This window comes from Cygnus atratus, chromosome 3 (genome assembly GCF_013377495.2).
Source record: "Cygnus atratus isolate AKBS03 ecotype Queensland, Australia chromosome 3, CAtr_DNAZoo_HiC_assembly, whole genome shotgun sequence".
Lineage (NCBI taxonomy): Eukaryota > Metazoa > Chordata > Aves > Anseriformes > Anatidae > Cygnus > Cygnus atratus.
In genome coordinates, this window is record NC_066364.1 from 69,335,183 (window position 1) to 69,360,331 (window position 25,149).

The following is a 25,149-nucleotide window of genomic DNA, read 5'->3' on the forward strand; positions in this document are numbered from 1 at the left end:
CCTATTAAAAATTGCACTGGAGGCTCTACTGGAGTACCGGCTGACCTCCAGAGCCAGTGCCTGCATGTGGCCACCCGCTTGTCCCTCTCACCCTTTGCAGTAGCAGAGGCATCATTTTCACAGTCTGCTTTGGCTCACAGAGGTTGCTGGTAAAGCTGCTCTGGCACCTCGCTGACAGTGAATCTGTGAACACCTTTTATCTGGACACAGATGTCTTCCTCGACAGTGATTGACAGGATCCCAGAAGCGTTAATCAGGAAATTTCAAATAGTTTCAAAAGTATTTCTGCTAAAAGCAGCCTTGCCTGGAGGGGGAAGTATTCCAAATTTGGGAGCATCAACCTGGAAGCTCATTGTTGAGGTGAACATAAATAACCCATAAGTACATTTAGATCATCTTTGTCATACTCAAAACTCAGTGCTGTTGGATATTTTAAAAAGAATACATTGTCAAATTTTGCTAAGATCTTGTGAGATAAAGATAATTAAAACAGAGATTTAGTTCTTATGGAAGTGTGCTATGATTCAATAATTTTGGGCTATCAAATTTATGGTTTGTGTGGAGGTCTTTCAAATGCCATATGATGTGATACAATCTCAGGTATCATACAATAAAATTTATATATTTAGTCTTTATTTCCATATGACTTGTCTGTAAGTGTTGCAGCTTTATAGAACGTTTGATCCAAGCTTCCTTCTGGCTTTTCTCTTCTTTCTGACCCTGCCATGCAGGAGTAATCCAGATGATGGGAGTCAAAGTCAGCTGTGACCAGGCTTCCTCAAAAATTGCTGCACCAGCTCAGCTTTGACCAGTGCTTTCCTGAATGCTGAAGAGTGCAGGAGTCCAAGGCACAAGTGTGTAATTCAGACAGCAATGAGTGAGATATCACTGCTACAGAAAAAGTTTGTCTGGCGTATGTCCTGACACTGGCAATTTGAGCAGTAATTTCCTCCCCAGATGCTGTGGAGTTTGAGAGAGTTTGGCTCAAGAGGTTAAAAAAAATAACGTTCTGGCAGTAAACAGTTTTTTAGAAACATTATTTGGAGACTTACTCACACTTGTGCAATGCTTTGTCTACAGTAATAGGAATTGCAGCAAGTAATGGTATTAGGTACACAATATGTACCTTCAAATGATCTGCTTGGAAGACAGAGCCCTGCTGGACTTTGAAAGCTTTCTATCAGGATATAACTTTTTCAGCTTCTTTATTTTATCCTGCTTGAATCAGTGTGTGACATGCGTGACTCGAATGCCCACAATTTTGGGAAAACTTGAATCCGAGCCTAAGTGTAAGGTTTTGATTCTGTTCTATGGATTTACTGATTTATTTGTCTATAAAGAAATCTCACAGCTAACAAAAAAAAAAAAGAAAAAAAAAAGAGAGAAAGAGATGTTTAATTATAATGGAAGCAGCAAACAGAAGCCAGCTTCATTTCCTCCTTTCCCACCAAATTCAGTCTCTATTTAAAAATCAGTTTCTCATCAGCCAGTTGGTAAGACGCAGCGCCTTCCCTGTGAAGATGAATCCTGATATTTATCCTAACCCTTGGCCCTAGCCGCTCTTCCCTTCAGAGGTGACAGAGGGGGAAGAGGCATTCTTCAGCTCCCCGAGGGACCTGGACCACCGAAAAGGTCAAGCAAACAGAGTTACAATAACCACGAGGCTTGAGGCCGGCCAGCGCCTCAGGTCCAAGCAGAGCGTTGCTGCTGCTGGGTGAGTAACATGATTAAATCGGCCTTGGTGCTGCGTTGCAGAAGCAGACCTTAGAGCACTGCACACTCATGCCAGATGGATTGCTCAAGCTTGGAAAGCTCTCTCATGCGCACATAATCACGACAGGCCCCGTTCCTGGAAAAACAACATGGCACTGACAGAAGGATTTTTACTCACTTTCCAGCAGAAAAAACAATGGCTGGGAGTAGACTTCACGCTGTGGATGGCGAACAGGACTTTATGGGCTGCAAGGAGCCGTTTGCTTGTGGTGGACAGCAGTGAAAGCAGAGCTGAGGGGTGTGTGCTGGGCCGGCGGGCCAGGGGGAGGCTCAGCCAGGTGGCCTCTGGCCTCCTCCCAGGGCAGGCGATGGGGGCCTGGCCCATGCTGCCGCTGTTGTTCCTCTGGTTCGCGTGGTCACTTCAACCCTGAAAAATTAGTGATTGAAATAACAGGGAGAAAGCAGATGTCTGGAATTTGTCTGGACTAAGCGGGATGGTTCCTCTGGTTCCTGCTTTGAAAGGCCTGAGCGGAAAGCTGGAAGGGGAGGACAGGAGGGCAAAGGTAGCGCCCGAGCCACGTCTGCATCACCGGCTGCACAGTGGTCGAACCTACCCACGGCTCTCTGTGGTGACCCTTCTGCATCCAGTCCTTCTCATCAAGTACTCCTGGTTTTGTCACAAGCTTCATTATCACACAGAAGGAGAAAAGCAGCATGTGTTTAAGGCTATATATTAAGACTAAGCTCTATATATTGTACACGAAAAGGGAGCGTAAGCCAGGAGAGCATTCCTCAGCTGCTGCTGTTGGCATCAGATGAAGTTTGGGAAGTCATGTGGAGTAACACAGTAGTTAGCTGCTCATTTTTATTTATTTATTTATTTATTTTTAATAGGAAAGACCTTTCCTTTTTCATTTGAATTCTCCAAGGATCCTGGGCAATTAAAATGGGGTGTGAGGTACTGCAGCTCTCTCTCAGCCAGAAGAAAAGTGATCTCGCATTTGACCACTGTGGCAAAACCGACTTTGTTACCGCTAGTCCAGACTATGGAAAAAATGAGATACAAAGAGAAAAGCACAAGCTGCATCTTCCAGCCTATGAGTACATTAATTTAAGAACAGTTACGTTAGATTGGACTGCAGTTTTATTCGTCTTGGTATCACTTCCTCAAACGCACCCTAAACTGGAAATTTGTGGAAAGAGTATGAGACCATTTCCCCTGTACACTCTCCCAGCTATCTGTGGTTTAAGTGTGTCTTGACGTCAAGCCTACATTCACACCATCATTTTTTCATCAGCCAGAAATGAAGCTATCTATCTTCCAGAAGCTTCTCGATCCTTTATTTCTCCTGGCTTCTGAATCAGCCTGCTGTGAGGAACTCCACAGTCTAACTGCAGTGTCATGAACAATTGTTTCCTCTTGCTGATTTAAAGGCAGTGATTCACTGCTTCATGAAGGCCATGAGCAAACTGTTTCCCATTCACATTTTCCCTGGCCATCATCGCTTCACTGGCCTTCACCATATCTTGCCTCAGTCTCTCCCTTCAAACCTCAAGAGTTATTTAATCTCTCTTCATATGAAAGCTGTGCTGCACTGGTCATCCCTTTCCTCTCCCTCTCCCTTATTTAATTAAGTAGGTAAAAGATTGGTAAACACTTACTTAAACTCCACAGCTATTAAGTTAGGAAGAAAGTTATTAAATTCAATATTACCAGCTCAGCTGCACTGAGAGAACAAAGTCCCCCCTGCTTGGCTGTGACCCACATTTACCTTACCAGAAATCCAGCCCTTGTAGGCTCTGCTGATTGTGCGAGGGCACACTTCGGTTTGCCCTAGCACAGAGCAGGGTTTGCCCCAAACTTGTGTCTGTTAACATAAATATGTGCCCCTGCAATGTTACAAGACAGGTGGATGGGGACTGTTTCCACTATTTCACTGCAGTCAGTGGGAATCCACTGCTGACCTCTGTACAAGGATGCACTTGAAAGAACGGTTTGCTTCTTTCAGTAATCCTCACAGAGAAAGGCATTATTAGTTTATTAATCTCTTTGAAAACACGGTAAAAGACAGCTCGGATGTTTGCCTTTCAGCGGTTTCTAGCAGGAGGAACATATATCACACGGAGAGACATGTTCCTGCAGAGCATCATGCAATTACCCAAACCTCTCTGCAGTCTGTCAAGAAGCTGTGCTCCCTGCCATGCTTCATTAACAGCAGAAATCCCCGCGTTTGTTGGAGCCAAGCTTACACAAATTATTTTCAAATATGAGTAACACAGCCATCCTTCAGTTCGAACAACTGAAGCTTTAGGACCCATTTGCTCAGGAGAAGAGCCTCAGAGCAGGCTTTGCCATGGCATAGGAGCCAGTGCTGCTGGAATGCCTGGAAGCTGGCACCACAACCCAGCTGGGCTCATCACTGTGCTACCAAAGGATGAAAGATTGGTTCCCTGAAGCACTCACAGACCAGGTATGAGAAGCAAAAATGGGGAATACAGTCTCTGGATGGGGAGCAGCATGAGGAATGGTCCTGGCCAATGCCAAAACATGAACTAGAGGCTTCATCACACCAGCACCTGAAACACCATTGAGGCTGCAGTGACACCAGGGATTCTTTAAAGAGAGTTTTGAAGGATGTAAAGTAACTTGGCATGGATCTATGGATGAGGTCTGCTCAGCCATGGGATGTGGCCAGGGAAGAGACCATGACATGTAACCATGAGTGGAAGCAGGAATCGGGATCTTGCTGCTGAATGACAAATGACAGGGATGGGCCAGGAGGGCTCGTGAAGGGGTTGGGAAGGAAAGCCAGGAGAGAACAGCCACACTGCTGGCTCACAGCATGTTAACAAACTCCTCCTTGTGTCAGCAGAGCTGTGGTATTGGCAGCACACGTGCTTTTAGCTCACCTGAAATCTGAGCTTCTCCCTTCTCCCAAGAGCTGTTTGGTAGCAAAAAGGATCGGGTTGAGTTCCAGGTGATTCATATTAAAATTAGAAATGATGCTGGTATAAGAGACTGAGAAGCCAAAAAAGAATGATGTCTCAGGCACTTGGCAGAAAAGGGTGTTACCACACTAATGAGATAAGATACAGTCAGAAAAGGGGATCCTGTGAAGGTGGGGTTGCACTTTTCTGGGGTCTACTTTCTTATCTTGGTTAACCATCTGAGACATCTTGGAGCCTGTGGTTCTGGCAGCCGGGGGAGGAAAAGTATTAACAACCTCTTTCCACTGACCTCCTCCTCTCAAGAAGGCACTGGGACACAGGCTGCACATGTGGAGTAGTTAGCACACGAAGCCAGAACTGGAGGTGGGGGCTTGCTTATAGGTAGCACAGCTCAGAGGAGTCATGTGAGCACCCAGCACCATTGTAGACACCAAGAACTGGACCAGAGATGTTGCTGGAGCCCAGGGTGGTGATCCAGACCTTTCCTCTGCTTCTACCTCTCTGTCTTTCTCTCTCTCTCCCCCTCATATGTTATGGGCCACTCAGCCCGTTGTGAAATAACAAGGTTTAAACTGCTCCCATTATAGATAACATGGCTTAATCAGTTTCTACCAGAGTAGCTTCTGCTGTCAATAAAACTTTTCAATCAATTGTTTGGTGCTACGTCACCTTAATTCAGCCCAAGGGTATTGCAAATATCTCCTCTCCGTGGGCTGTCCAGGATGGCCTTCTCCGGGCCCCCACAGCTGGCTCAAACTCTAGCTCCATATACACGGTGCTCAGGAACGAATAATACTCATCCAATCCCAGATAGGAGCTTTTGAACAGGGATTTAAAACTAATGGAAATTTAATGATAGTAAAAAGAGAAATAAAAGAAAAGACTTCCTACAAAAAAATGAGTTTTTCAGAAGGTGAAGCGTTACCCGACAATAGTCCTGAGAGGATCTCCCTTTTCCAGCTCTAAATGTCTGAAAAGGCATACGCTGCAACCTCTCTAACCTTAGGACTGAGCAATGTGTGCTCATAATTGCTCCACAGAAGAAGCATGGCAGACCCTTCCCTTTCCCTTTGCTCTCCAGCAGACGTATTTCCTCTCCTTCATGCTCTCCTGGAGGTCTTTCAGTCACCGCAGGGATGGTCTTCTTTTTCTCCCTTCACCAAAAACTGAATGAAACACCAGTGAGCTACCACTCTCTCAGGCTTCAAATTTGGAAAGCAAAAACCCCTTTGCTTGCACAGCTTCTAGCTCCCCAGGCCTACCTCCCGTTTGGTGCAGGCCAAAAGCACGGGCAGGGCAGGGCACTGGCTCAGCTGGTGCATGGTAGCTCATGACAGAAGTTACTTTTCCAGGACCTTAGTTCAGGGCAGCCTGTGGAGGCGTCTGTGATACTGCAGAATATCTTTAGTCTCTGAATAAGAATAGTGAAAGAACTGGAAAAAAATACTTTGCCAACTTCTCGTTCTCTCCCTCCCCAAATGTGCCTGGAATGGTTTCAGCTTCTACGAGACATACTCTGGATATCCAGGATTATGGTTTTACAACCTGTGCCACAGCTGTAGGTTAGCTGACTCACGATGAGGCAGAGGGAACATGAACACTCATTTTCAGGTATATGTAAAGCAGCCACTGACAGCAAGATGCAAATTCAAGGATATCAGAAAGCTCTAAAATAAGACTCTCAGGTTGGGTAACATGTAATATTGATTATTGTAGGGGTTACATGATGTAGATAAATCACAGAATCACAGAATGATCTAGGTTGGAAGAGACCTCCAAGATCACCAAGTCCAACCTCTGACCTAACACTAACATATAAAGGTGCATGGCATAGATCTACATGAAAAGTTATTGAACAACAGTGCATCAGAGAGATATTTTCTTTTGATGGCATTCAGAAAAAGTTATTGGACAAAAGAATTATAACATCATCTCTGTATTTGCTTTCTCTTTTACCACTGTCTCTCAGAGCTTGACCTGTAAACATCTCCAGATCCACCCTATTTGGCTGCTTCTCTTCGATTTCAAGAAATATATTTTCATCAAAATGGAAAAATATCCAAACTGCTGCACAGAACATTAAATCGAGTGTTTTCCTGACTCAGAGCCTGGAGGATAATTGTACCACTCGCAAAGCTTAGCACTGAGATTTGCCTCTGTCTCACCAGTTGCCACAAAGTGGAGTACAGTCAAAGTCAGGTAACATGGTGGATTGTTTCTGGAGAGATACAGCATACACTGTATGACGGGCAGAGAATAAAACTAGTATGTGGTTTGGTTTCAGGGTAAATGAGATTAGCATAAATTTACTTTCCTCTAGAAAGAAAAATCCAAATCAATGTGATGGTAAACCCTATTCTAATAACTAGCAGTGTCCAGCACTGGGAGGCTGGACTCTCCTGGTTATACTACTGACTGTTATTTTTCTCCCCTAAGAAAAATAGTTCAACCAATTAAGAAAAAAAAAAAGGAAATAATAATAATAACAAAAACTTTTCTCATCAAGCACTCACTATGTCATTTCATTAGGATCATGGATGTTGGTGAAGTCTGGGTCATATCCCCTTTGTGATCTTTTTTTACTTGCTGAAGTGTAACAGTTAAATAATGAGATAGTTTATTTTGCACTGAAAATGGTCCAGCATAAATTGAGTCTTAATGCTGGCTGCAGCCACTGGGCACCATGCAAAGCTGTTCAGCAAACTGGCTGTAACACTGCTGGGTCTGACCGGGACGTTCCCTGAAATGTCTTTCTTGAGCTGCACCAGTTGAGCGTAGGCAGCAACGAGCAACTACATTATCCTCCGTGACATACTCACGGCTACAGCATTCAGGTGGGAGGCATAGGCTGGCACAGGCACCCTAACAGGTTACATGATGACAGACTAAGCACGGGGAGGTGAAGAGGAGAAAAGGGGGAGTGAAAATACAGGGCTGGCACAGGGGAGACTTCAAAATGAAAGAGATGCAGGGAGGTGGCAGGTAGACAGAAAGGGTCAGAAGAGCTGTGGTGGCTGGAGCTTGTTCTTCTTGAATCACAGCCAGCCTTTTAATACTCTTCATCTGTCCTTTTAAAAAAATATATCTGTTTTTTTTTTGTTTTTGAATTTCTTGTGTTACAGGCATGACTTAAACCAGTCTCAGCTGACGCAGACACAAACCCATTCTTTTTGTTACTGTACAGCTCGGCCTTGTTTGCTATCTGCCCCAAATTTCCTTAGCAATGCAGCCCACAGTCCTATAGAAATATCTATTTTTTCTTCTTCTTGTTTTCAATTTTCCACCTGGACTGTTTCTTAATGCAAAGTCCGGTTCTGCATGGACTGAGAGGAGCATCGTGGAGAGAACATGTTCAGATCATCAGGGGCAGTTGCAGAGGACTCGGCAGGGTGAATGGAGGCCGTACAATCAGCATTCATTCTTCCACTTTCTATCTTCTAAGAACATTTTACTCTAAAGTCCTCTTTTTTAATTTCTGGAAGGCAGCAAGAGATTACTGTATATTAACAGGCTTAAACACACAGATTCATTAAACAAGCAAAAGGAGTTGGACAGAGGTAGAAGGTTTTAGAAATTTAATTTTAATTTGCATTTGGCATAAATTCTGCTAATAGCAATTTTATCTGCCTATAGTTATACCCTTTAACTATCCAGTAGCCATTCCTATGACTCAGACCGCAAATACAGAAGTTCAGGACTAAGATAGATTTAATTCCTGGCAACATTTGTTTCTAGCTGCTTATCTACTAATTCCAGCTCTAAATGGACTATATATGCTCATTTTGAAGAAATATTTTTTAAATTATTTTTGAAGTGCCTTAATAAAAGTAATATTTATGTGGTATAACTTGTGAGAACTTTGAAGATGGTGAATATTATAGTTATATTTGCCACAACAGAAAAACTATTTTATAGGCCATCATAGTCTTGGATTAATTGTATAGAAGCAGGGAAAATGAAAAACAAAAAAGCACAGACCACATAGTTCCCCTGCTATGTAATATCTGTTTATGGGATTTTATTTCTTTAGCCTCCAGTAGATGGCAATCCAGTACTTGGCCAGTAAAACTATCATGTGAAGAAACTCCTCTGTATACAAGTCCACAGGGGCTTTAATTATATATTGTAAGTGCAACTTCGGACTGAGAACATCATCCAAGTGAATCATTTAACTGATGTTATGTTACATTGCTGGCCAGCTCAGGACAAACACCAGCACAAATTTGACTTGAGAAGTGTGTGGGGGAAATGTCAGCAAATTGGAAGATCTTTCCATCTTGAAGGGATGCTGGTTGTTTTAGTGATGACAGTCGCTTATAGTGATATATTTAGAAGCCTTTGGAGGTAAAAATATATATATAAATTTTAGTGTCTACTTGTTTGGAATTTCAGTTGCACTTAACATAGTGTAAATCAATTTCCTGTGTTTAAAAATAAAAAATAAAAAAAATTGCACAGAACTGTCTGAATATTCTCGCTTCTATTTGACTTACTTCCAGACCACGGCTATGTCTCCTATGTGCCCGTGATTTTCTGCATATTACCATTGCTCTAGGACCATTTCTGAGATTGTCATTGTAAGATCCAAGCCACAAAATACCCCAGCTTTGGCGGAGTCCCTGCCTCAGCTGGTAGCCTGGACACTCACCTCACTGCCCACTGCTTCAGCTGAGCTTGGGCTCAGTGAGAGCGGTCCTGTCCTCCTGCAGAGCTGGGAGGGAGGGCGTGAGCGGGTGGGTGTGGGTGTGTGAAAAAGCTATCAAGTCTGTAAGTTGCAAAGGAAAGGGAAGACAGCAAGGGCCATATGATAGAAGGGACATCTTTGAAGCACGAGGAGTTATTTTCTTTGCTTTGTCCAGGCAATCAGTTGGATACCTCTCCCACCCCCAGTTAAAGCGCGTTAAAGGAAAGCACAGTTAGCAGTCCCAATTCCTAATATGCTATTTCCTCTTAGAAGGCCATTTTTGCAACAAAGATTTTATAAGACACACCGTTAGTTTCTACCTTAGTTTTGCAAGAACAACTCTCAGTATAACCAAGATGACACATATCCCATTCCAAGACAGACTTACCAAGTAAATTATACTTTTAAAACTTTCCTTTTACTTGATGGTTTGATCATTTTACTCCCCTGTGCTCACCTTTACAAGCTTCCTTCATGTCAGGTGAGAACTAGAGTAGGTCATTCACAAGAGATGTCCCAGCCTCCAAGAAGAGCAGTCCTGGTCTCCATAGTAAGTCCCTGCTCAGGCATCTGTCGAATTTTCTTTGTGAGATGGGGGGAAGGAAAGCTCTGTTCTGTTTTTGCTGGGAAAGTTCTCAAGAGTGATATCCTTATTTCCAATAAAATCACTGCAGCACTTGGTTTGATAACAGATGGATTGTATTCCTTACCAACACCTGGCTAGCATTAGCCAAGTGATAAAAACATACTCTACAGCAGATCAACTCTATATTGTTTTTCAGCACACAGACACAGAAAGAAGTTACAGCAAATGTGCCTGTAAATACAAATAGAGATTCAACTCCATTTTTCTTATATTTAATAATCTTGCCCATCCACATAGGTTTTATTCATTGTTCCATTTATACATTTAGTGTGAAGTTTTGTATCTTCTAGAAGTGTGGATTGATAGATGCAAAAAGGGCCTTTGGGCAAATATTTGACGTTTCCATAACAGAGATGAATGGCAGCAGCACTTGCAGAGCAGTTTCCATTTTCAGAGCCTCATACTAGCATCAATTACTGTTTGTATTCTACTTTGGATCGAAGAGGAGCTGGAGGCAAACTTTAGATTTGCATGGGATGCAGATAACAGGCACTAAGTGAGTTTCTATGTTTCTATTTCCTTCAGAGGTACTCATACCATCTATTGGTTAATTGCCTCATGAGCAACCAGGTTGCTAATTTTGTGTGATCTCATCTTTATTTATTTATTTATTTTTAAGCCCTCAGTCTTTAGAGGTAGTTAACACAATGGCAATGACAAACCTTGTATCTGCTACTTTCTTTAAAAGTCAAGCCAGCGAGCAGGAAGTACGCGTCTGGAAAAATTAACAACCTATTTTATATTCCCATTCCTCTGGGTGAGAAAGGATGAATCCGACACCGTTGTGATTTAGAGCTAGTGACAGCCTGCTCATAAGAGCACAGAAATAAAGAATGGCTTGCCATGCTAGGAGTTGAGCAAGTTCTCTTGTTTCTTTTATACTGTGTGTTCTAATACTTCCTCTGGTAGTCTCTGCTCCTTCAACAAATGCTGACAAGGAATTCAGACTTGTAGGGAGAAAAGTAAAATAGAAATATTTTCAATTAAAGCTAATTAAAGATGATTTCAGGTCTGATCAATTCTACCAGAGTTTGACAAGTACCTCTTTGCTTGATAACTAAAGCAAATGAAGACCTGGCAAACGTACTCAACTGCAGAATCCAAACTTCTAACAGAAATACTTAATAAAAGTTAAAACAAACAAACATTTTTGTCCTTTGGCATAATCAAACTTATTCTGCCACCAGGATTTGCCAGTGGGGTCCTTTCCTACAGTGTGTTTTGCAGAAGTGCTGCAAATCTACAAACCCTACTAAAACAAGTGAAAAGTAGTTGCATGTATCCATTACCTCTGAAAAACTGGACCACTGGTGTCTCGTCCAGTAGTAATTGTCCTGAGCCATGTGATGACTGTTCTGAGGATTAATGGCCAGGATTTGCCACAAGCACTTAGAAATAAACTAGAACTTAGTTTTTTTTCCTTAACTTCTTCACATATTTTTAAGTAGATCCTCTTTGAAACATGTGGTTTAGAACTGATTCATTAGATTGATGGACAGACTTGTCTAACATACAACAAATGTACTTCTGAGACCCTCTACATTCCCAGAAGGTAGCAATGCTGCTCTTCGTTTTATGACATTTATCAGCTTTCCACTTGTTTCTTTACCCATCCCTTCCTTCTCTCCCTCCTCTCTCTCCCAGCAATCCTCACCACCATCTCAGCTGTTCCATGAGCTGGGTGACCCATTTTCCCTCCTCCTGTCTTCCTAATGAGACCAGAGCAAATAAGCAACAGGAATATTCCTGTTTTATGCTTGGACTGCTCAGGAAGATGTCAGGGTTGTATGATTCAGCTGCAGCTGAAGAGGGCATGAAGGAAGAGCAGAGGCACAGCTCATCAGCATTACGTCCCCAGCTGTGGTGGTTTTAGCCAGCTGGGCAGCTGAGCTCCACCACAACCACTCTCTCACTGCCCCTCCTCAAAGGGAAAGGGGGAGAAAATACAATGGAAAGGGCTCAGGGGTTGAGATAAGGTCAGGGAGATCACTCAACAATTATCATCATGGGCAAAACTGACTCAGCATAGGGAGATGAATAAAATTTATTACCTGTTATTAACAAGCGAGATCAGTGAGAAACAAACAACAAACAAACCAAAACCACCTTGCCCCCATCCACCCTCTTCTACCTTCTCCCCCCAAGGGGCACAGGGGCTGTGGTCAGTCCCTGATGCTTTGTCTCCGCAGCTCCTTCACGGTCACTCCCTGTCCCTGCTCCACATGGGGTCCCTCCCACGGGATGCCGTCCTTCCCGAACTGAGCCTGCGGGGGCTGCCCACAGGCAGCAGCTCTTCAAGAACTGCTCCCACACAGCTCCGTACCACGGGGTCCATCCCCCAGGAGCAAACTGCTCCAGCACGGGTCCCCCACGGGCGGGCGGCAGCTCCCCCCAGACCCCCTGCTCCTGCGTGGGCTCCTCTCCACGGGCTGCAGCTCCGGCCCGGGGCCTGCTCCTGCGGGGGCTCTCCATGGGCCGCAGCCTCCTCCAGGCCACATCCACCTGCTCCACCGGGGGCTCCTCCACGGGCTGCAGCGTGGAGATCTGCTCCATGTGGGACCCATGGGCTGCAAGGGGACAGCCTGCTCCACCAGGGGCCTCTCCACAGGCCGCAGGGGAACTGCTGCTGTGTGCCTGGAGCACCCCCTGCCCTCCTGCTGCACTGACCTTGGTACCTGCGGGGCTGGTTTTCTCACATGTTCTCACTCCTCTCTCCCAGCTGCTGTTGTGCAGTTTATTTCCCTCTCTTAAATCTGCTCTCACAGAAGTACAAACAATGTCATTTATTGGTTTGGCTCTGGGCTGCAGTGGATCCCTTTGGAGCTGACCTTTATCTAACATGGGGCAGCTTCTGGATTCTTCTCACAGAGGCCACCCCTGCAGCCCCACGCTGCTAAAACCGTGCCACATAAACCCAGCACACCAGCAGAAGCAGGGCTGCACAGAAGTATGGAAGGAACACTGAGGGGGATGATAATGGAGGCAAAGGAGAAAAATCAAACGATAAAAAACAAGTACTAGAAAAGAAATGCTTCTCACTCTAGCGCTGTGCAAATCTCACCCAAGCCGCAGGGTGCAATCCAACAGACCACTGCAGTTTGCTCTAAATAAAATTTATCCAGACGTACTTTGTGTATATCAAGAAGATGTTGCCTGGGGAACCCTACCACTATCCCCTGTTCCTGCTGGCCCTCCAGAGTCTCTTGTTGTTTGTGCCTCAGGACCAAATACTCCTAGTAAAAGCAACATTACTCAGAATTAACGAGTGCATCCGTCCTGAATGTTTCTCTCACTTACCTGATTTAACTGAATTTCTCCTCTGCAAATGGTACTTTGACTTCATAGAACTTTATAAAAGTGGTCAGCAAAATAGATACACCTGAAAAAATGAGCAGAGAGAGATAGCTACCAGCTTGGAAGGCCTCTGGCTGGTTCACTTGTTTTCTCACCATGATTCCCATTTGAATGTGGTATTTTTTGTGAGGCAGGGACAAGGCATTCACCAAATCACATCACAGCAGCTGGAGTTTCTCCATGACAATTCACACCTGCGGTGCTACATGCACCAGGGGGTCAGAGGGCTGTTTTTGTTCATGCACACACCTAAATAAGCACTGAATGATGAGCTGGAGAACAGACTTCAGCAGGACCTTGGCCTTGACCCTCTTGCCCCTGTGACACTAAGATGCTGATTGCAAAATGGAGTGAGACTGAATCTTGGCTTATTATCGATACAGACAAGCACAGATGAGTTTGTTTTTTTCCTGGGCACGAAATACCTGTGGTTGGGTTAAACACTGTGTGATGCAAATGCTTGTCTGCTCCAGGGGAGGCCTGTCTTCACACTGACAGGTATTAAGCAGGAGCTTGTGACATTGCTTTTAATGTTAACTTGTATGAATCCTCCTAGGCTCTTATAGAAACTTCACATATTCCTGAAGCAAGACACAATCGATCAAATTGCTAAAATACACAAAAAAGAAGAAAAAAAACAAACTTAAGGTTCTGGGCAGCCTGGAGTCATTCCACAGGTTTTGGTGTGCCAAAAGGCAAATTTTGACTCAGATGTGCATGTATTTTAGAAAGCAGCCTGAAATCCTTTCCCAGTTTCTTATCAGGCTGTGGAGGTGCAAACACACGGCGGCAGTTGGTCCCAAGGGATGTTCTAAATCCAGCCCTTGGGGGCTAGGAAAGTCTCTCTCGAGGGGAAAAGGCTTGATGAATGGAGAGAATCTCTCCTCTCATTTAATTAGATGAGTGCTTATTTGTGTAACTGAATTAATCTAAACTATTTTTCTGCTCTTCAGGAACCGCACTGCTTCACATTCAAAGCACCTTCTATGATGCTCATACTTTGAAGTTGTAGAGCAAGAGATGGAAGAACTTCATGAAATAAACCAAATAGTACAAATACATCCTGCTGATCCTTATAAGAATATGAGCTGGAAGCACTGCACAGGCCAAAATACACAGTTTCAGTCAATCAGTGGACTCATATAACTATAAACTGTGTTAAAACCCAAGCCTGAAATGGATCCTGTTCAGTGCTTTAAGAATCACCATAACCAATGGATATGGACTAAATCTGTATCTCTCCGAACCTGCTGTATTCTGCTACAAGCTGGAAAGCTGACCTCGCAATAACTGAGGCTTATGTCATGTTGGAAGTGCAAGTTTGAAGCCCACTCAAAAAAAACAACCAACCAAAAAAAAAAACAACTCTTTGCAACTTAAAAAAATTAATACGTATATATTATGAAGAAATGTCATTGCATGTGAATACCAAAATGACCAAGCTGTAGTGGGGGTAAATAAGTTTCTCCATGGTGATTTCAATTCTCTGTAGGCTTCCTCCCCACTAGTCTTCTAGGCCTGCGAGTGGGTACAAGAAGGAATATGCTATTTGAAATGTGAAACTTGAGAACAAGAGACTTTTAAAAAGTTAGGACTAGTTAACAAAATAAAGAGATGTCTTGTTATGAGGGCATGGGAACAGATGATAATTGAAAAAAAAGGCACACCAAACAGTTCTTCTAGGCAGCCTTGGTATTTTTTTTTTTAAAAGTTGAAAGACTGACCTACCGTATGTGAGCTCCACTGCCTTCTGGTCTCCTTTCCAGCATTCTCTCATACTGGAGAGAGAGATGGCAATAAGCGAGTGCAGCCTGTGCCGCTCCAGAATGGCAGCACACCTCTGTGTGGCAGCAGTTTACATGTGAACCTTCTGCTCAGCCATAAAGTTTCTTTCTGGAAGTATTAGTAGAGGGAATTTTAACATGTTTCTTCTATATCTCTTTTTTTCTGATGTAACGCTTCATTGTGAAGAGAGAATGTTTAGAATAAGAGGATAGGTACATATGTGTTGGGGGGTGGCTGTGGTTGTTTTTGGCAGTGGTCACGGTGGTTAGCACACATTTGGATCAAACTAGCAAATTGCTGAGAGCAACAGATAGGGGCTTTGTGTTTCAGCTGCTCCCAAAGCAATCCTGGACCATAGCAGTCTTGGAAGGGAAGCAGTACTCCTTCCAGCTGCAGAAATGGCAAGCGCTTTGGCTTTTCATGCCGTTCAGTGTTTGTTTTGTTTTTATTTCTATTTTGTTACTTGAGAGACTCTTGGAAACAGCCTGTCTTTGAGCCAGCTGCTGTCCCTAGAGGCTGTTTGAATGCGCTCCCCTAGCCAGCAGAGCAGTGCCCTCTGGTGCACAAGCACAGCAGTGGCCTGGTCCTCAGCTGAACCGAAGGATAAGAATAGAGGGGAAAAAATTCAGAGTTCATCCTTTACATTTTTACTGCATGCTGCCTCATTCCCATGAACTGTTTGCAACGTTGTACAGTTGTGATGGGAGCGTTGCTTAAGGGGAACTGAAGATCCAGCTGCCTGGACACAACCCAAAGGATGGATTTTTTGGTATGTTTTGTCCTTTTGTCATTTCCACAGTTAGCAATGGCAAAAGTTAGCAGGCACAGTCCACCCTTGTCACTTTGGGCAATGATCCATACAGGATTAACTTCTAGGTATGGTGCACTGTTGCCAAGTGGACTCGATATCACTGCTAGATTGCTAATTGTACTCATTAATTACTCAGCAAATTTAATTAGAGCAACAAAGACCAACACACTAAGCAGGAAGTGACTTAGGTCAGCAGGAAGGAAGTCACGTCCTAAGGCTCCTTTGCCCTCCCACCTGGACACTGACATCTTACGGCCTGCAGGGATGACCTACCTGCTCAGGAGTCACAGCCACCCTCTCCGCAACGAGGCACCTACGCCAGCCCAAAGGCATTGAGCTGCATTCAAAAACCAGGTTGGAAATCCCTTCTCTCAGGCAAGAGCTGTAACGCCTGCGAGTTGTACTCCTGTATCTTCCTCTGGTTCTACCAATATTTAATTATTCCATCGCAAACTGGAAAAGCTCCCAAGGGGAGAATTCAGAGACCTCTCATCCAGATCTTCCTAAACCCAGCAGCTGGACATTAAAGGTATGTAAGAGACAAAGATCCAAACCTCCTCAAGCCATTAACACTGCAAGGGCTGTTCAAGGCACTGAGTTTTGACAAGGAAGGGGGACAGCAGATTAACACTGATAAACTGCAGAGTCCACAACTGTTCATGAAACTGCTGAGTTCACTGAAACCATGGCAAGGAAGTTCAGACAGCAATGATTCACGTTCCATGCAGTCACATTTTTAGGACTCCTGCTAGTCACGGATTATCAGGGCTTGTATTTTTTTTTTCTTAATCCTTTTTTCCAGCTGTAGGTATGTGTGGAGAACGCTTACGCCATGAGGAACTATGGACTTGGTAAGCTGGAGGGAGGAAGCCTGGGATAGGAAATTAAATAGCTGCACATTGCTACCACACCAGTAAGTAGATCTTTTAGCTACATTAAGAACAACCAAAAAAGAGAGAGACCAAGGAAATTTATTTACTTTTTATCTATGAACATATGACATATAATTATAGACAGTTTTGATACACAGGAAAACCCTTTTGTCAACCTTTTTTTTTTTTTTGCTAAATGAAACAGCACAATAATCTTTACACATTCGTATTTTGTTTTTTTCTTTTTTTTTCTTTACAATACACAGCTTTCTTGGGTTGAAGCAAACTGCAGGACATATTGAGTACTGGTATATTACAGCTACTTACATCATTTAAGAACAGCAAATGGAGAAAAATAAGTTATTTAAATATTGATTTCATATACAGAAAGTGCAACTTTGTTAGTTGTTACGTAACTTGCTTGACAGTTTTGATTCCCCAGAGGGTGTCAATTAAAGATAAAAGTATCTTGGACCAAAAGTATTATTTATTCTAAAAATAATACAGTACAACTGCACAGCTGTGACTTGGTGAATCGACCACTGTTGCTGCTCTTAGAGATGATGACCTGTTTGAATAACACAATGTTTAATGCTTCTGATCGTGCTCCCAGTTTGCATTTAAAGCCAGGCTCCTCGAAGAGCCCAAGGACTACCTGGGTAGTAATAGAGGGTTACTGATGGAAGCGCATAGTTATGACGGCATTCTGCAATATTTGGGGCTTGCTGCTTCTATTGTTAAATAGCTATTTGAGTTACAACAGCACAATGGATAGATGCTTAACATCATTAGCCTGAGCAGAGCAGGTTAGGATTCCAGCGGCAGGTTTCTTTTGTGCTTCCCAAGAGGCAAAGAGTGAACTTTTGCTTAGAGCACTGAACGGCTGCGAGGAAACGTAAGAGGTGTTATGGCTGCACACCGCATCGCCTCACCTGCTTGGGGAATGCCACGGGTCACTGAAACCACAGCAGGGAAGCTCAAACACTGAGAAGCTTAAGGCTTTTTTAGATTAAAATATAAACTAAAATTATAATTCAAGTAAGACCACAGAGCACAGTCTTAAAAAGGAAAGCAAAGCAACTACTAAAACTCACACACCTCAGACTGCTCACTCTAGTCCTGGATGGGTGGGATTTGGTTTCCCTGGGCTATAAAATCATTTAAAAACAAGGAGTTACAAAGAGAGTTTGGCACACAGGTTTGGCTTATTCCTGTATTTCTTCTGTTATTAAAAGAGTGGAGGTAATTAATATGGGAGGGCTTTATTATGTGAGTTGCCTTCCCTGTAACAAGAAGAAATGTTTCCTTTTTTTATTGCATATAGCCAGCTTGGGCTCTCCCTTGCTCCAAGGAAGCTGCTGTCTAATTACTTTTCCTCAGTTCTGGCCCCTGCCAGTAATCCCAGGAAGTCTCAATACTCTTTTCATCTCCTGCTTACTGATAGTTGCCATGTAAACCTCAGAGAGGAAATGACAAATCATTATTATTAAAAAGTCTTTTTTTTTTTTTTTAATTTCACCAGCTGTGTGAAACATCTATGCTGTTATGTTTCCTGATGTTGCCATATTAGAACACACCAATTATACACTTTTTTTTTGAATTTTTTGAGCTTTGTTTGAAACAATTTCAAGTTATACCGGTGAATTAGTTGCCTTCACATGATGGTGTAATTCCTGATGGGGACAGAATGCAAAGCTGATGATACCAGCAGTCAACAGCTCTAAAGCTAGGAAAGTAAGCCTAACACCTATCAATTCCACCATGAGACAAATTAATTGTCATCTGTAGTAAAATGCATATATCTGACTTAAAATTTGGCCATGTGAGGACCATATATAGTAAGGACTCGTGTAGTAAGCACAACTTCTCATTCATCAACCTGAGAGCATTTCATCAGGACAAGTAAGCATTATTAGCTCAATATGAGGCTGGGATAACTGAGGCACCACACAGTGAAGTGACTTGTCTGGGTTTATACAGTAAGTTGACATCAGAACTGATAATGGAAACAGTCACACTTCCTGGCCTGTGCCCAGGTTTCTTCATCTCACTTTGCCTACCAGAGTAAAGCTTGCTCTGTCTTCCGTGGAGCACTTGTGCTATAAGAAGCTAAAGGATACACCATACATAGACTCCAAAGAAAAAAAAAATAGTTATACGCTATTCATGATAATCTGTATTTGGTATATAAATGTGTACCCATATAGAAAAATAAAATCTGTCATTAGCCACATATATGAATGGCACGTTTTACATGGATTTAGGCAGAAAAATATTACTACATCATGAAAAATGATTCACCACACATGCCAGAACAATGCTGTCTTCCAGTGAGAGGTAACATTAACACTCAGACATGAAGGATATCAACTGTTTTAAAATCACAGTGTAATTCATAAGACTATATAGGATTTTTTGTCCATGCAATGAAATTACTGGATCTCATGATTTCTATGGGATACAATTTGATTTTTTGATGCATTTTATCTCCCACAAGTGATTTTTCATTTGCAGAAACCCACTGTTTGGAATCGATATGGTCAGGATACCAAGTCAAAGCTGCAGCATAATGATTGACAATATAACACAGTACACAGAATATGATTAAAATGAAAAGCAGTTACATATATACAAGGCAGTATATCTTGGAACTGTTTAGTAAGAACAGTAAATGCAGACCGTAGTGAACAAGAAGTTAGCCTCACAACCAAAACCTAGCATAACCCTGCATTTGTAAAAGCATCTCTATAACCCATAAGATGTCATGATGAGGCAATTTATAGAAGCTACTTCAGCTAGATATCACCCTAAATGCAGCTTAAGAGTGACAGGTTGAAAAAAGGCTTGGGAAACATGAATACAGGTAAGTGAACATTAGGCAACTGCTTAAAAGCTTGTTTTAAGGCAAATAAAAAGCAGATTGCTAGAAAGCAGTTATAAAAATGACTTCAGTTCTGTACAAATTAAAAGAAGCTTTCTGACTCTCCTTGGGTTAATTGCATTGGAGTGACAGAAATGGACCATACTGTAAACTAATTCCAGTCCATTGACTTTGGCCTAGCTAAAGGCTTTGTGGCATATTGGGACCTATACCAAGCAACGGCAAAGATGACCAGGGAAGAGGGGTATGTGATTAGCTCTAGACTGCTAAATAAATGGCATTTGCCAAACAGCTTCTACTGGGGCTTGCACCTTGGTTTGCACAAGGTCTGTAGGATTGACTCCAGGTATCTAGGTGTACAGAAGGCCCCCAACCTAAGGGGTTCTACATAGAAATGGGGCCTATTATTAGTATCACTTCCACAAACTTGTGGAAAATATGTAAGGGTCCCTTAATTCTGTGACACTGTCTGATCCCAGGCCAGCCCTATGCACTTTATGAAATAATACTTTACAAGGGAGTGAGGGGGGAGGGAAGTACCACATCTATGTTACCTGGTGGTTGCTTCTCTTCTCCTTCGGTTGCCAAAGACAGCAATTGAAACATTTCATACCCTTTGAAGAAGATATCTGCCTGTCCTTTGGAGCCACTTCCTCGATCCCTTTAGCTATGTGAAGTAATTAGGGCAATATCGGTGCAGGAAGGAGCAATGGGTTCTTGACCGGGCAATGCCATGCTAGGGAGCACGTTAAATTGCCTCTGGATCAAGAGGTTTGAAGAGTCTTGCTGCTGCCAGGAGCTTGCTTATGTGCCTTTCCTCTGTGATGCCAGCTTCTTGAAGGTAAGTTTGTGACAGAGAAGGCACTTTGCTCAGTGTGTTGAATCCTGCTTCTGTGAGCGGGCTGGAATACATAGGTAGGCCAATGGAAATCAGCCAGTCAGATACAGAAGTGATAAGTCCTGGGGAGACAGGTTTTCGGCAAATTTCAGTGAGCCCTCCACTTGGAATCTGGGCGGAAGAGAAGAAAAAAGAAAAAACATTAACGTTAAACATACTGCTTGTTTTCCTGCAAGTCATCTTCTGTTCTTCTTCTAAGCCAGTAGAATTCAACAGCAGGTGTTACAGCTTCTCCCTCTCACGGGATGCATGTTGGTATGAGAGTGGGCTGTGGGCAGAAAGGCTAAGATCACCACAGAGAAGGAGAATCAGCAACAATTTTGGCAATGCAGATGCAGTGGGCAGTATTCAGTTGCTTTGGCGATTGTCACGTACCATTCCGAATTAGTTTGAAATCACTCAAAAATACCCAGTGTTAAGTCTTCCTGGGCTGATCCATTCCAGGTTGATCCAAGGCAAAAGAATACCAACTTTGCCTATTCCCTCCTCAGACAGACCACGCTCTTTCATAAAAAGACATGAAAGTTTTTGATTGTTTCCCCCTCCTGCTTTTTCTAGGGAGAGGAGTGCAAAATGGCACATTTTGATAAATAAAAAAAGGGTGCAAAAAATGAAAAAAGGGTGCAAAACCTTTCAGATATCAACACTGAGCTGTTCAATACACACCATCCTTAGTGAGCGACTCTCTGTTACGCCTGCTAACAGTCTCCTTAGACTTTCCAGGGTTTTGGTCAGGATAAAGGGCTATCCGCTCTCCTTTTAACTACTAAATGTCCTCCTTTGGGACAGGGGGAGGGACCTACTGCCCCTGTAGTACCCCTACATATGTCATACTTGCTGGGTGAGCACAGGTAACATTTTTGTACCAGGACTTGACAGCTACCTCCCTTTACCAGTAGTAAGTCCTTTTTATAAGGTCTGCTCATAATTAAGAAAACTTGGGTTTAAGGAAATACTTACTGCCATGCGATGCTGCTTCCTCAGCTGCTTTACCCGGATTTGGTCCATGTTTGCGGCGACATCCTTTACAGGCTGGTCTAAGTCTTCCGAGTACCTCTGTACCAAAGCCTCAGGAATGCCACAGCGACCATGCTGAATGTTCCCAGCCAGCCACAAAGGAGAGGACAGGTGAAAGAAGTGTATCAGTACAGATCAATCAACACAAACAAAGAAGTGTGGGATGGGAGCAAGAAGCATTTTTCCTTGAGATTGACGAAAATAATTTTACTTTGCTATAAAGCACGATGGTGGGGAGGTGCAAAAATAGCAGTATATATCTTTACCAGTATCTTTAACAAATAGCAGTACATATCTTTCTACGAGCTTTGAGATCAGTTCCAGTCTCACTGAAATCAACAGCAAAAATCCTATTGCTTAACTTGAACTGGGGTGTCCCCAAAGGGTATGCTGTTACCATTTTCTGATGAAACTCGACTCCCATAAGCTACTGAACGGTAATTCATTTTCACGACGGTAAGCTTCTCTGGATAATTTTATGAGGTTTGGTTTCATCAGTTAACTGATGTGATCCTTCAGCCCAGCTGTTCCCTGGTTCTTTTGGAGGCTGCGTGACAGATGCAGCAAGTCTCCAACAGCAGTGGCAGGGCAAGGTCTGCCAGAGACAGACCAGTAACAGCGCAGCTCATGTCAAAGAACATTTCTTAAATTCTGATTTACTCTTTCCACATCATCCTAATTTAATTTGTTCTTCATGTGAGGACTGATAATCTTTCCTCAGTTCATCTTTATTCTATGTTCTCTTTAAAAAAGGATTTCTGTACATTTCCTATCAGGACAGGATACCGGTAAACGAATACTTGCATCTCCCCATGCACTCTGACACTGCAGTTGGACCACCTATCCTGTGCTGGTGCAGAGTTCTCCCTGACTGCTCCAGACCACCTACTCCCAGGCACCACTTAACTGCAGAAGTCTTCTGAATCAATCAGCAACTGTGTTTTGAATCATAATGTATCCCAGGCATCAAAAGCTTTCGGCTATTACAAGCTTAGTAACATTCTCGTTTGTAGCATGAGACATACCACATGTCAAAATTTGCCTCAGCTTTTGAAAGGGGTCAGAAGCATAGAATTCCTGCAAGTCAGCTGCTGGCTCAATTCTGCTTCTGAAGGGTGCAGAAGAGGATAGTCCAGAAAAAAACAAGACATGAACAAGCCTTATTTACTGACAAAGATACTTCTGGGATATGGGAAATTACCATGTTCTTTTCTTCCTTCTAACACTGCTCATCCATTTTAGCCAATGACTCTTCCAAGAAAACTGAAAAAGCAATCCTCAAAGGACAGACTGGAAGTGAGGACTCCTTCCTTCCCAAAATGATGTCCTCATCACTATGCTATCGATTCAGGTTTTCCTGGAAATCTACGTGACTTCCTTCTTCAGCTCCACTTCCCTACAGTGGCAGAAGAAGAGAGTTCTGTGCTCAGTGCCACCACAGTACTGGTGGCCTTAAGAGATGAAGACTCAGAATAAGTCTGATATCTCCATCCCTCTACAACGTATCTAGATAGTTATTTTAGGAAGAAGGCCCAATATTAAAGACAAGCACAGATACGTAATGTCTAGAGCCTTAATGATTTATGGTTTATCTAGGCTGGTTACTTGCAAAAACGCAACAGATAAGAGAAACAAAAGACTAGCCCTTGGAACACCGGCAGAATAAAAAGACGGAAGCAATGTGCTCCGCTTACCTTGTCTGAGTATGGTTCTTCAGTAAGATCAATGTCTTCAGACTGCAACTTGTTTTCTATCACCATTTCCAGATCCATTCCCCTGCTACAAGAGACTTTCCTTGCCGAAGCAGGACCTAGCTTTATCACGTGCTGCTGAACACTAGCAGTCTCTGGGAGCTCTGACAGCCAGGGCGGCAGTGGGCTAGGGGGAGTACTGGGCTCCTGTTCAGAAGATGTCCTATGGACAGGGACTCCATGAAAATCAACAGGAGCAGATGGGCTGGACTTTTTCACCGGCAAACACGGTGCTTCTAGACTTGAGTGGTTCCCGCTTGCGGTCACGGGAGGATGATATAATCCATTAGAAAGGCGTTCTCGGCATTTTTTGGCAGGGACAGGTGGTGGCTGAGAGGGATTTTTTGGTTGCATTCTTGCCTCATTTGTGCCTTTTTGCTCAGCTTCTAGACTGCCCTTGAGGACCGGAGCATAATCAGCCCGTGCAAGGTCATGAAAGCCCTTATTCTGTATTTCAAGAGGTGTCCTTGTTGCAGGATGTGTCACCAAGGCAGCCTGAGCTTCACAGTTTTTCAGGGGGAACGGAACAGGCTTTCCACTTGCACTTTCCATTACAGAGCAGTCCAACTCCTTACCTCTTCCCTTCTGAGAACTGGCAGCTCCCTTACCTTGTTTAGGCATCAAGTCACCTACCATACAACTGCCCCCATGAGGCTGAGGTGGCAGGGCAGATCCAGTTGCCTTTTTTGCTATATCCAGTGAATCCTGAGGAAAAGAATCTTTCTTGCTAGTGTCCTGTAGGTTGGTATTGGATTCTCCCTGCAGATCGTCCAGGGAGTGAGATCTTGGCCAGGTATCCACGCCCTGGGGGCCATCCAGAGTTTCATAGCTCCGACAGACAGCAACTGGTAAACTCCTACGGTTCTTCTTCAGACCCGTAACAGCTGGAGGTTTGACAGAGCTCTTCAGAGCACAATGTGAACAACTCAACCGGCTTTCTTTTTCCCCTTGCTGTAGAGTTTCTATTGACTTGGTCAGTGGGAGTGTAGGATAATTTGATAGCTGGTTTCTGCTGAAGTCCTTAAAGCTGTGCTCACTTGCTGATTTTGAGGGCAGATGACAGGTCCTTCGAGTTTTACCTAGAAGCAAATAAATCACAATTCATCATTAAAAAATATCCCCTGTGTATTAATAGGGGATCACTTCTAAATGACTCTGAAACACAATAACTTACTATTTTTTAACTCTAAATGCACAAGAACCCAGTGCCATTTTAAACATGAATTTCTGAGTTTCAGCTTTAGTAAGGAAGAACTGATAATTGCTATCAAGTAAGGAAAATACCTTTAAAATAATTACTGTCCCGTCTACTCCCCTGTTTACAGACCTCTGAGGTCTAGGTCACTTAAACCTTTTTAAATGAAAATATATCCTGCACTTAGACCTGATACTCTATACCTGCTGTATGAATTGATTTGACCCCATGCAGAAATAACTCATAAGTTCTGCCATTTTTCTCCACTCTTCTAATTCCTTTGGGATGTTGATAAATATGTTCACCTCCTAATGAAGTTTACTAGATTGCTTTAAAAATGCAGGAATGCTCAAAAAAAAAGATTTTTTTTAAATTTTATTACTGTGTATGTCAATAGTGTTATTTCATCTCTTAAGTAAACAGCAAACTATTTTTGATGGTAAATCAGAAAGCAAAAAGGTTCCAGGAAGACTGGTGTTGCAACAATCCCTTTGTAAAGTTACTTTTAGGAACAAAGGTTTTATGGAAAAAGGCCTTACACTATGAAACTGAGATTGTTACAAAAGTAATTTTCAAGAGCGACTAATCTTAGT

The 25,149-nt window shown here is 43.0% G+C and overlaps 1 protein-coding gene across 16 annotated transcripts in view; it reads right to left on the reverse strand.

The window, feature by feature from the left end:
* Positions 1-16,895: 16,895 nt before the first annotated feature.
* Positions 16,896-25,149, reverse strand: part of LOC118244027 (SAM and SH3 domain-containing protein 1-like) — a 562,909-nt gene continuing 554,655 nt past the window's right edge. For all 16 annotated transcript variants that reach the window (XM_035538690.2, XM_035538691.2, XM_035538692.2 and 13 more), the window contains 3 exons: positions 23,305-24,440; positions 21,554-21,685; positions 16,896-20,704 (listed from right to left, as the gene is read on the reverse strand). In XM_035538690.2, coding sequence (XP_035394583.2) covers positions 20,444-20,704; positions 21,554-21,685; positions 23,305-24,440 — 1,529 coding nt within the window. In that variant the 3' untranslated portion in view covers positions 16,896-20,443. The remainder of the gene's footprint in view (positions 20,705-21,553; positions 21,686-23,304; positions 24,441-25,149) is intronic.